This window comes from Lagopus leucura, unplaced genomic scaffold (genome assembly GCF_019238085.1).
Source record: "Lagopus leucura isolate 7727_CA_CO unplaced genomic scaffold, USGS_WTPT01 Super-Scaffold_100029, whole genome shotgun sequence".
Lineage (NCBI taxonomy): Eukaryota > Metazoa > Chordata > Aves > Galliformes > Phasianidae > Lagopus > Lagopus leucura.
The window spans coordinates 1,079,348-1,091,847 of NW_024962280.1; the positions used below are offsets into that span (position 1 = coordinate 1,079,348).

At 44.1% G+C, this 12,500-nt stretch overlaps 1 protein-coding gene across 13 annotated transcripts in view; it reads left to right on the top strand.

Annotated features, from left to right (window-relative positions):
* The window catches only part of LEKR1 (leucine, glutamate and lysine rich 1), a 60,760-nt gene that overhangs the window by 33,164 nt on the left and 15,096 nt on the right, over positions 1–12,500 (top strand). For all 13 annotated transcript variants that reach the window (XM_042881123.1, XM_042881122.1, XM_042881115.1 and 10 more), the window contains exons 6-8: positions 10,307–10,388; positions 11,928–12,005; positions 12,287–12,490. In XM_042881123.1, coding sequence (XP_042737057.1) covers positions 10,307–10,388; positions 11,928–12,005; positions 12,287–12,490 — 364 coding nt within the window. The remainder of the gene's footprint in view (positions 1–10,306; positions 10,389–11,927; positions 12,006–12,286; positions 12,491–12,500) is intronic.

Here is a 12,500-nt window from a genome sequence, read left to right on the forward strand (position 1 = left end):
GCTTTTTCCTCATTTTTTTTTTAAAAACTCTATGCAAAATTGCTTTGTTTTATGTTAGAAGATGAGAGGAGGTTGCTCACAGTCAACTTCTTTTGTTTTGTGGTGTTTGCACGGTGCTGCAGCCTGTATTCTCAAAACCCAGTATAGTTCCTTACGTTTCTGCTCTGCACTGGAACATCACTCCAAGCAGTGATATTTACTTTCTAGTTCTTTGTGCATAACATAGTGCACTAACTGTAGTGTAGAAGTGCCACATCCTGAGCAGGTTCAGACTAGTTTGTGCACAGCATAGCAACTTTGTGCTCAAAAAGAGTGCATCTTTAAGCTTGCAGTGAAGCTTCTGATCTAGTGGCCCAGCTCTGCTCTTTGGATCTTCCCATGTATTCTTGTGTGAGTCTACCACGATTGCTCAGCATTTCCTATTAAAAGAATGTGGTTTTCGATGGCTTTGAATATTGCCAAACTTATTGATTGTTTTTCTAATAAAAATGGACGTAGCTTCCACGAGAGCAAGACAGGTGGGAAAGTTATTGGATTTCATGTGTTATTATGCAAACTTTGTTGAAAAACACATGAACTTTCTGTTCTCTGAGAAAGGACTTTGGGATTGGGAGGTTTTAAAGTGTTCTTGACATAGAGGACCAAGTTAAACTCGCGTTCAAGCCTCTGGAAACATTAAATACCAATTTGTTACTGTGGTGGCCAAGCTCTGTTTGATGTTCTGGCTGCAGAGCACTGGGCTGAGCAGTGCTTTCCCATGCACTGTTTGTTCAAGTGTCCCTGTGGCTGTCTGTAAATAAGCTCACACTGAGCAGGGAGATGTGAGCCTTGAGTAGCTGGGGTTCCTTCATCCTGTGGGGGGAGGGAAGCAGCATGGCATGGTAATATAGGGCTCACGGAGGGGGTGGGGGCTATGTGCTGAAAGCAATAACTCTGAGTAAGGCAGCTGTGCTGCGTGGTAGCTGGGAGGAGGGTGCTCACAGCTGCGTGTGTTCAGAAAGCCAACACATGGGTGGCTGTGGGCAGCATCCTCATCTGTACTGCAGGCACAGTGCTGCTCCTGGGCATCGTGCTGGGCAAGGGGGGATGGCTGCCAAACACTGTGTTTCCCTTCTCCCTCTGGCCTGGCTCCAGCTGATCCTTGTGTTGTGGTGTTTCGTTGCACTGTGTATCCTTAGCTGAGCAACAGCTCCCATGTCTTCTCAGGGGCTTCAGAGTTCAGTTTCCATTCTTCATTCGCCCATGAGTTGAGGAGGGCAGTTGTGCTGCTTGTGGAATTTGGCATTAATATGGACAGCTATAGATCTCTGGGTTTGACAAGAAACAAACTGGGATTTATTGAACTAAATTACTGCTCGTCATTTTGATGTAATCTAACTGAAAGTGAGGACGTGACCCTTGGAGGAAAAGGCCTGAATCATTGGAATATTGTGACAAGATTTTATCCGTGTTTGTTAAACCTTTTCCCCTGTTAGCATTGATAGGAGACGTAACCATGAGCTGACATCTGTGGTTTTGTTATTTAAAAAAAAAAAAAAAAAAAGCAACTGTTGTTTTGGTGTTGTTTGTTGATGTGCATTCCAAAGGAATATTTTGGAAGCTGTGTTTCTGTTTATATGGCGACGGAAAGCATCGTGTTGCTCAGGGCTGCTGCCTCTCCCAGGAAGTGCACCGTCCACAGCCTCTCCTCTCACGCTGTTTGTAAGGATGTTTCCAGACATGAAGGGTTTTTAGAAAAAAAAGAAACAAAAACAGCCTACATAATGGGTTCACTCCGAAGTTATCTCAGAGGTTGGTGTGACTGGATCCTGCAGCATTTGGGCAGCAGAATGCTGAGCAGAAGGGTCACTGTGACCGCTGCTCAGAATGCTGTGCTGCTCCCCTCCGTGGTTGTTTCCCTGTGTCAGGTTTTGTTTTCAAACTGCGTGTAGTACAAGTTTGAAGTAGCAGACGTTTTGTGGAGAAAGCCTGAATAAGTGGTGTGTGGAGTTCAAAGAGCAGTAGGGCTCTGAAAACTGTTATTGCAGAGTTAAAATCTCAGCAATGAACGTCAATGCATTAAGCGAGGCGTTCTTTTCTGTTAATAACAAAAAGGTATCAGTTGTTTCATAATGAATCCACTATTAATAGGAAATAAAATGTGGATATCCAGAAGTTTTCAAGGCAAAAAACCTGTGCTTGCTCGCACATTTTTCTTCTGTCCTTCTCAAATTGATTGGTAGAGCACAAATCCATCAGCAGGCAGAGGTCTGTCCCTACGGAACACATTGTAAGGTAGGGATAATAAAGCGGGGTAACACGATGGCAAAAATCAGTTTGCTTTTTTGAAACAGAAAACATGTTTTTAATTGTGAAACAACCATCAGACATCTTTCCATTGTATTAATAACTTGATAGGAATAAGCAGCACGTTTTTATTGCCATGCTTGATCTTAGCGGGGCCCCTCTTTGGGCCCCTCACTGCAAGAAAGATATTGAGGCCCTGGAACGTGTTCAAAGGAGGGCAACAAAGCTGGTGAGGGGTCTGGAACACAGGCCATATGAGGAGAGGCTGAAGGAGCTGGGAATGTTCAGCCTGGAGAAGAGGAGGCTCAGGGGAGACCTTATTGCTCTCTATAACTTCCTGAAGGGAGGTTGTAGTGAGCTGGGGGTCGGCCTCTTCTCTCGTGTCATTAGTGATAGGACCAGGGGGAATGGTTTCAAGCTACGGCAGGGGAGATTCAGGCTGGACATGAGGAAGTATTACTTTTCAGAAAGGGTGGTCAGGCACTGGAATGGACTGCCCAGGGAGGTGGTGGAGTCACCGAGCCTGGGGGTGTTCAAGGAAAGGCTGGATGTTGTGTTGAGGGACATGGTTTAGTAGGAGCTATTGGGAATGGGGGAACGGTTGGACTGGATGAGCTTTTAGGTCTTTTCCAACCTTGGTGATTCTATGATTCTATAGTGCAAGTTACTTCTAGCTAGTAGGTGTGTACTGCATCAGTGTGTCAGAAATCAGTCAGATCTGCAGTGTCTGGGTCTCCTGCTTTTCTTTTTTCCTCTAGCTTCCTTTTCTCCACAAGCTGTTGATGCTGATATTCCGGTTTTGGCTCTGTACTGAAATAGTTCAGTGCTCCAAACAAACAAAGAAACACACGGAAAGCCAACCCAGCAGGATGTGTTGTTTGCATGTTTTGAAAGGATTCTCATTTCTGCAAACAACGCTTTGAAAATTCCTGCTTTGTCTATTTGTGTTAAATCTTAAAATACAGCATATTTCATGTGGTGGCAGTCATTTGCAAGAACCGAAACCAGCTCGTAGTTTCTCCCCTTGTTTCGTGGTTCTCGTGACCTTTATGAAAATCACCTGAATGAGTTACATTTTGCTGGAGGTGTGATTTGATGTGTGATTTCGTACCACTTAGCAGAGTCATGGTGCATCGTTGGTTAGTGAGAGTTGGCAGGTCTTGCAAAATGCTGAGCTCCGAGCAAAGCCTGGTGAGCAGTTGTCTGATCAAATAGGCTTCAAAGCACCCCAAAACCCAATAATGCGTTGTGATGGTGTTGTCTATATTCTTGTGGTTGGCAGCAATGGAGGAAGTGCAATAGCATGTGCTGCTAAAAGATAGGTTCTAATATCCCTGCTTTCACTTTTATTACCAGCCAAATCCTTGCCTTGCCTTAATCATAGTTTCAGAATAACTTTTCTTCACACATTTGTGGCAGCCTTTCTCCAGCTGCCCTCATGGGTGCAGATTTCCCTCTGTATGGATTTAAATTGCTGGCTGTGCACGTGTAATTTGCCTTCTAAGGTTTTTGATGCTCCTGCCTCAAGGTCTATTTAAGTTACTAAATATAAGCTTAGCGGTGGTCTGCTGACATAATGAGACTAATGAGCGTTGATACAAAAGTGCAGGCAGCTGTAGGAGTAGCTGGGAAGCTGAAGTGGGGAATGTTAGCACACTTCATAGGAAGAAGGAGCAGCATTTTCATGTACATGAAGTGTCTGTAAGGGCACTTTAAAGACCGCTTTGAAAATCCAAACAGAGAATGGTTTCCTGTAGTTCTAGGGAGGCTGCAGTTCAAGTATCCACTATTCATGCTGCAAGTACTGTTGAAATATTTTGCTATTAATTCCAGCTGCGATGCTAAGAATTTGAAGGGTGAGAGCTGGGGAATGCATTTTGGTGTTTGAAGAGACTGACAAATGGGTTAGACCAAGCAAAGGCTCATTAGTGCTTTTCAGCAGCCTCTTGAAATGGAAGAGGAAATGCATGAAAGGAATGAAAGGAACACCGTCCTTGTTCTCTTCAGTTATGTGCTGGGGCTGTGCTGTGCTGGAATGCGATTTCCTTACGGGAGGAAGGTCTCTCTTCACTTCTGCTTTTGGAAAAGCTGGATTCTTCACTCAAGGAAGTGTATCAATCACATTTTATCTGCTCAGACTAAGCTCTGTGACCAAAAAGAAAAATTGTCTCCCAGGAAGTTATGGTCAGAACACTCTTACCTCCAGGTTTCCTAGCCAATAGGTAAGTGACAGCATTTTTACTCAGTTTTAGCACACGGGAGAAGAAGGTCTGTAGGAACAATTCTGACTTGTATCCCAACAACCTTGGCTTTGAAAAGGCAGGAATATATGGAGAAAGCTCAGGCTTAAGGGCTGTATCTTTCTGACTCCAAAAGTCACCAGTTAATCTGGGCAGCAGGGAGCAGGAATAGTTGAGATAGCGTTGTTTCTGGAAGTAAGCACATGTTAAGGCATTGTAAGAGACTGCCATCCTGCTGGTGTGGGGTATGCAGTTGCTGGTTTATTCTTTTGAGAATGCAGGGATTCTAGACTGGTACCATCGAAACAAAAATGAGAATCTGGTCCCTTCTCCTGCTTTCTCTATGCTTGTTTGATATGCAAACATGAAAGAAGTAACGTGGTAGTTCAGAGCAGAGGTGCAGAAGGCCCAGACCTGGCAGTGAGCAGCATCGTGTGCTTAGGAGAGATAAGAGCTTGGCACATCCTCCCAGTTCCTGGCAGCTCTCAGTGCTTTAGAGCCATCCTGGTGGTACTGCTCAAGTCTCCAGAAGGGACATCAGTGCATATGGCTGGGGCCCAGCTCTGGGCTGCTTCCAGGCATGCTTGTGCTTGTGAGTCTCAAATAGAAAGAAGTACTTTTCTGCGTATGCAAAAATAGTTTATCCCAGAGAACATAGTACATGAAATATTCTAAATAAAGACATAGTTCTGTTCTGTGCAGGCAAGGACTTTGGGTGTTTAGTTCACTTCTTTGGTCTCCTTGAAAAATAGAAAGAGATGCAAATTAGTCTGACAAATTTTATCGTAGAATCATAATGGTTGGAAAAGAGCTCTAAGATCATCAAGTTCAACCATGAACCCGTCCCAACCACGTCCCTCAGTGCCACATCTCCATGGTTCTGGAACAGCTCTGGGCACGGTGACTCCATCTCTGCCTGGGCAGCTGTTTGCAGGGCAAACACGATGATGGTGGTGGGTGCAAGTTGTTCTGGGAAGGGGCGAGTGGCAAGGCAAGGGCCATTGGCCATAGCTGGGAGCTTCAAGCTGGTTATCGAGAGGAGTTTTTCCAGCAGAATGTGGTGCAGCGTGGGCAGAGGCAGCCCTGAGGGTGGGGGAGCTCTGCAGGAACTGGCAGAACAATGCCAGGTGATCTCATCTGGTTGGTGGTGAGCAGAGCGCTGAGCTGGGCAGCTGCCAGGGGCCCCTTATAGCCGATCTGGGAGGCTGTGCCTGGCTGAGTCACTAAGAGAGCCTTGTGATGAGGTCCAAACCACTTCAGCCTGAGATTGCTGTGCAAGTAGCTGTCTCTACCTGCCCCTTGTGCTGGTGTGTGTGGGGGTATTTCTGGCCAGTGCTCCTCTAGGACGGCGTGTGGGGCTTACGCAGCCCTCCCACCTCTGAGGGTGCTTGGAGGGGGCTGCCCCAGCAGGGCTTGCTCATCAGTGACCAGGTAGTGAGTCACAACGTGTTGTCCTTGAAGCAGAATACCTCCCAGTTTTTCCCCAAAGCGTGCTTATATGAAGGGAAAATGAAACTGCTTTCTCCCTGCACTGATTTTAGCCATGTGCTAAAAACCAGTGAGTGCATTTGCTTGGTATCTCTAGCCAGATAGCAGGAGGTGGCCCACATTTCTGAAATTGGGTGCAAAGAAACTTTGTTGGCATGCATTTATTTTCAGCTAGGCACAGTCATCTTAGACCTGAGATTCAGTGATACAGGGTAGATTCATACCGTGACCACAGCTAAGCTGAGGAGTTTCTGTGCACCAGCAGTGAGCAGGTCCTGCTAAGGCAGGAGGGTCTCCAGCAATGACTGGGGTCTGCAAGGCTTCGGTGGCAGTATGAGTTTGAGCTGTAAGTAATCTTCCTTTTTGTGTACATGGACGAAACACTGAGCTTTTGTTTAGGTGAGACCAAAGTTTTCAGAAAGTATCTTGGTGGGTTTTTTGTGGTGTTTTTTTTTTTTTTTTTTAGGTTTTTTTTTTTTTGGTAGGATTTGCAGGAAGAGTAGAAAATTACAGAGCTTCACCATGCGTGCTTCTGAACTGATATCACTGTGAATCTGTTACAAATTATCTGGGAAATTGATGGCTTTGAGAGTGGCTGTTTACCCAATGTGAGTGTAGTTCACACTGGGGTGGGTTTGTTTTGTTGTTGTTTTTTTCTTCCACTGAAAACTTTACCAGTTGTTGCTATTTACAAAGCAGAAACTGGAACCTTCCCTGAACACTGTGCCATTGGCAGGGCATCTGGAAAGGCCGCAAACTGGGTGGCTGAGTTCCTCAAAGCCATTTCCAGGCAGACTCGCTGCTCTCAGCACTGTGGACTGCATGTATGGGAATTCACCCAGTTAGGAGGAAAATGATGACCAGCTGTGGTTCTTCAGCATGCCTTTTCTTTGTGCATCCTCCGTGCTGTGCCTGCTGGAGAGCAGGACAGTGCTGACACACAAAGGTGTGAGTGTGGTGCCTCTTAGCCACGGTTTGGCACTCCTTGAAGGCAGAGCTGAGTGCGTGTGCTGCCTGGAAGCCTGACCAAAAACCTCAGCTATCCCACGACGATAAAGTTCCTGTGTTCCAGGTAGGCCTCAAAGATGAGTCTCAGAGAACTTCCCTTGCTCTGATATTTCATAAAATGGGTGACCGGTCACTAAAGAAAATCTCTATTTTCTACATTTTTTTTGAAAGAAATGTCTATTTATTTCTAAGTGCTGTTAAAAGGCTGTTTTTTCTCTGATAAATACAGTTGATAAATACGTTCCTCCTATAATGACCAGTAAAAAAAATATGTTGAACAAAACCAATCTTCTTGAAAAGAATGGACTGAGGACATGAAGAACAATCAAACCATTTTCTAAGGTTCTACCTACTATCCAGTAAAAGCTGTCTTTTCTTGCTTGCTGCCTGAAACAAGCTGGCCAGTGTCAGGAATGTGTTGAGAATATACCCAGGGATTATAGCAACAAACTGCTTCTGGAGCTATGAAAGATTACTCTAGGAAAAAGGTTAATGTCTGTGGTAAGTTATAGTGAAGATTGGTGTAATATAATAAATAAGAGTGAACAGGAGCAGTATGAGCAATATTGAGATGTATTTGGTCTGAAGAGCCTTTAAAATGGGGTGGTACTTAAAACTGTAACATGAGTTTCAGTTACAAAGCATTTGCATTACCGTTCTCACTAGTGCCCTCAGTTCTGCTGTGCCCCTCAAACTCGGTGCAGAACTGTTGTGTAGGCTCTGTGGGTAGGTCTGATCCCTCCGACTTGCTGCTGTGCAGCTCCTATTGACTTTGGTGGGAACTCTCTCTTGAGAAGACTTGCAGAATCCAGCTGTATAATTGAATCCATCTACTCCCCTGTGAAAAGCTCCCATCCAATGCTCAGTCATCACAAAAACTTCTCAAAACAAATTGACTACAAGAAGAAACAGCTGAGAGACCACCCAAAGCACTAGAACCAAATTAAGCATTAGCCCTTTTTCGTCAACTTGTGTCCACCCTCTCACATCTAGAAACAGGGGGGAAAAAGACATAGTTGTTCCTAATTGCTGGCATCTTCTGTAATTACAGACTTAGAAGGAAAAATTGTTAAATTCAAATCTTTGAAAAGCTGGTCTGTAGCAGCCAATCCTGTGCAAAGGGCTCCCCTTGTCTTGTTGCTCCACAGCAATTCGATCTTTGCTTAATCTGTTCTAACAAAGCAGCCACATTGCAGCAGAGCTTGTTGTTGTCAATGTTGGATTGTTCCCACATGTTCTGTCTAACATCTGCTTAGTGTTTGAAGCCAATCTTTCCCCTTTCTCTGTAGGCATTCAGAGCCATTTATTTCATAAGCCAATGTCAAGATGAATGACAGGAAATTAAAGTTGAATTATGTCTCTTTGGAAAAGCGTGCAGAACAATACATTACAGAAGAATGCTTCATTGAAGACACAGAAGTAAACGAAAGTAACTGCAGGTGGTCTGATCTATCCTTGGTGTTCCTGGCCATGACTTCCCGTTCCTGAAGGAAGGAAGGTGCCAGCTCTGAGCAGAAACACTTCAGCCTGGCCTGGTGAATACTACACAGCTTTTTGATGCAGATAGCAGAGCTCAGATAACTCAGTGACTGCAGGACTGTGGGTTTGTCATGGAGGTTTTTGAAACCCACCTAGCAGAAGTTTTGAAAAGAACCCTCACACAAACACAGATTTTAAATAGTTGTAAGTTGTCATTGATTCATCTCCTTTGGTGCTGTTTGGCAGCAAGCTTGGATGCTCCAGGGCTCCTTATTGGGGAACAGAGGGAAAATGTGGCTGACCTTCCAGTCAGACAGATGAGACAGCAGGAGAGCATTGAGAGGCTATAAACTGTTGTTTTCAAGTGCTTCTGCTGAGCAGTTAGCCATACTTGCTGAAGTGATGTTTGAGGAATGCCTTCAGAGAGGTGCCTGACTTTCCTCTTCACCTTGAGCCACCCCTAGCTGGGCTGTGGCTGTGTTTTATGGTGTGAACGTGCTGTGTGTGTGCAGCTGCTGGGAGCAGAGCTTTGGTAGCATACATACAGCATTCTGAGAGCTTCTGGCTTCCCCTCAGCCAGCCGCACACCTGTACAAGTGGAGCTGCACGAGTGCTTGCTGTTCTTTGTGCTGTGCCTATACAGAACCTGCTCTGCTTTTCTGGGGCAGAGAATGGCTGCAGAGGTGATGCATGCTGTTTGGAGCACAGTGCAAATGGAGTTCAGGTTAACTTTTGCCAGCCCTTAGCTTGATTTATTGGTGGGGCTGAATTTAACTGTTGCCAGACCTTTTCACTTTCCACTTCTTTTCAATACTGTCGGGGAAAGCAGACCTCATCACAGAGTTGAAACTGTCCTCTTCATATATCGTGAGGAGGGTCAGTCTCCATGGATTTCTGAGACCTCCTTGTAGTCTGAGTGCCAAGATAGTGTGGGTTCAAGTAGGAATGTACCAAACTGCTCCCTTGGATTCTGTGAGCTTCTGAAAGCGTAATGTGAATGGTAGGTACTCTCTGGTTGCTGAATACAGATAGTGAAGGTTTAATACAAATTAATTCCTGCTTACGTATTTTATGAAATGGGAAAAAGAAATTCTGGGTTGCGTGGAGTTTGGCAAAAGTGTGAAGGCTGCTAATAACTCATAGAAAGGCCGTGTACTGGAGCAGCATTGCTGAGAGTGGGAAAGCTTCCATACCCATTGGGTGCATCGAGATCCTTTGCTCTGCTGACAGTTTTATGAGGAATGCCAAAGAAGTGGGATGGCAGTGATTCACCTGGAAATGCTCCATCAGCACCCTTCCCTGCTCCAAGCCCTCTAAAATAAATCAGCTTGAACAACAGATGCCAGAAAATATTAGAAAGCCAATAGTGTAAGATATTTCTAGGAAGCCCTGACTTGGAGAGAAGTTTTACCTTTTGTGTGACTCTGTGCAATGGGTTTGTGAACATCTATGGTGAATAACATCCACGTGAAACGACAGTGAGTGTTCATTCAAACATAAGGAACTTATTTCATGTGAGTCAAATAGGCATTGCAACAAAATATACACACAGGAGGAATCTTGAGCTGTTTTTTTTTTTGTAATTATGGTGTTTTTAATAGCAGCATTGTGGTCTTTAAGCAAAATTATCAGTATACTTAGAATTTTTTTTTATATTTCAGTGGGAAACCAAGTGTCACAAATGACAAAGCTGCTTTGTGAGGGGGTGGCTGGAGGTGCTGAGCCCCTGTGTGTGGCAGCTGGGAGCCGTGGGTCTGCGGTGTGCATTGCAGGGAGGGCCATAAACACTGTGTTTTTGGTTTCAGATTTAACTAATCAAGTCGAGACCACTGAGCACAAGCTGCAGAAGGTAACAGCTGAGATGGATCACTACAAAAAGCTGCTAATGTAAGGTTTCTGTTTGCTTGTTTGTTTTGCTGCTGTGCATAACGCTGTTTTCAAAGAGAATTGCACCACTGCTTGTCAGGGTGGTTTGTGAAGGTGTTGACCAGCAGAAGATGCGTGTTGTATTAATCAGCCTGTATTCCTAACCAACTGAGTGAACATGTCTGCCTGTGGAAGCAGGGCTTGCCTTCCTCAGCTGTCTCATGGTGCAGCTGAATTTGGCTCTTCATTTAATGCTAAGCGTGGGATAAATTGTGTGAAACCCACACAACTTCTGGACTGTAAATGTGAATTTACTGCTGGTATTCCCCATGCACTGGTATGTTACTACAGTTTGTAATTTTACCGTGTTGCATGGTTAGAATATGAAGCCCAAATTAATATGGAGTAAAGAAAATGCCATCAAAGCCCTGTCAGGTCTCAAAGAGGGTCCTCACTGCACAACTGGTGGCTCCAGAGCATGGAAAGCAGCAGTGCCTGCAGCAGTGCCCATGCTGAGGCTGCTGCCACTCCTGGGTGATGGGAGGCCACAAGGCTGAGGAAACAAGGAAAAATAGGCTACGCTTGTTAATGTTGTTGTGGCACAGAGCATTCTGCTCCTGTCTCACTGCCCCAGGCAGCAGCTTGGGAGCCCAGGGTCCCCTCCAAGCAGCTGCTCTGTGCTTTGGGGCACGTGGGGCTTGGTGGGAGCTGTCAGCACTTCTAAGGGCTGTGGGATTGGGGCTCTGAGTGCTTTCCTGCGTTGCAAGTCCACAGTGCAATTCAGAAATAACATCACCCTGCGTAGTACACTAGTGAAAATAAATGCTAGTTTCAGATGTGAAGCTGGAGGGCAATGCAAAAGTGCAACCAACCTCGAGACCAAATATTATCAGTTGTTTTCTATGTTTTCCTGAAATTCTAGGGAGGATTCTTTCATGATGCATACTTTCTGTTTTCAGTTCCTATATTCAGAGGGGCTGATCAAAACACGGTTGCAAATATTTGGAATGCTTAGCAACAAAGTATTTTAATGATAATACAAGTATTGAGCATGAAAAAAAAGACTTCATGAACAGAGTTAAATAAACAGTACAGTGTTTCTCAGTGTAATATTAAAATTTCAATGTAATATGGGTGCAATTTCATAAAATGACACATTCTCTATTTGTTCGAGTACAAATAGGAGGCTTAACCATCGTTATTTGTTGGTGAAATGATGACAAAATTACATTTTTTTTTTGCATTTTCCTCTACCATATTAAATTGTTATCTGTTCCTTTGTATTCATTGCCCACCCAAAACATTCACTGGTGTTGCAAGATCACACTTGTTTGCAGCAATTCAATTTTTGTGATCCTGGTTAGGCTGAATTTACACTGCAAGAATGAATATGCTGCTGAAAAGTGTTAGCAAGAAGTAATGGAGTGTTTTATTTATCTGCCTTTTAACTGAACTAGAAAGTGCAAGTTAGACAGTGGATTAATAAAAGTGTTTGGGTCGTTGTGTGAGTAAAGGCTGCCATTGCTTTGGACAAATACACTTTGTTTTTCATTTTCTTAGGGTGAAATCAGCAGAACTTGATGTGTGTCAAAATGAAATGAAAAAAATGAAACATGAAAATGGAATTTCTGAGTCAAGGTAAATGCTGAAGTTGTGTTTTATAGCATGAATGTATTTATAAGCAAGGAGAGCAAAAATGTTATTTATGGCTTTAATGCAGCTGTTATACTGCTTTATGCTGTTATTCTTTTTCTATTTTCAGTTTCTATTTTTGTGCTCAAGTCACTAGATTTAACTTCATGAAGAACATATACTTTTTTGTATAATATTTTCTTTCCCAGGTACGATTTACTTCCATCTGTTCAGTTTCTGTTTGTGATTGAGGATAACTCTGATGTTGCTTTTCATTTCCTCTGTAGACTTGCAAAAGAGCTCAAGGAAAAGGAAGAATCTCTACTGATTTGCCAACAAGTATGCAAACGTTTGCAGGAGGAGGTGGCTGAGAAGGAGAGGAAAGAAGGAGATCTGAGAAGAAGAACCAGTCAATCCGAAAGTGAACTGGAAACACTTAAAGCTCTTCTCACACAAACAGAGGAAGAGGTGGTGATGTTGAAGCAAGAAAGGTAACCAGAG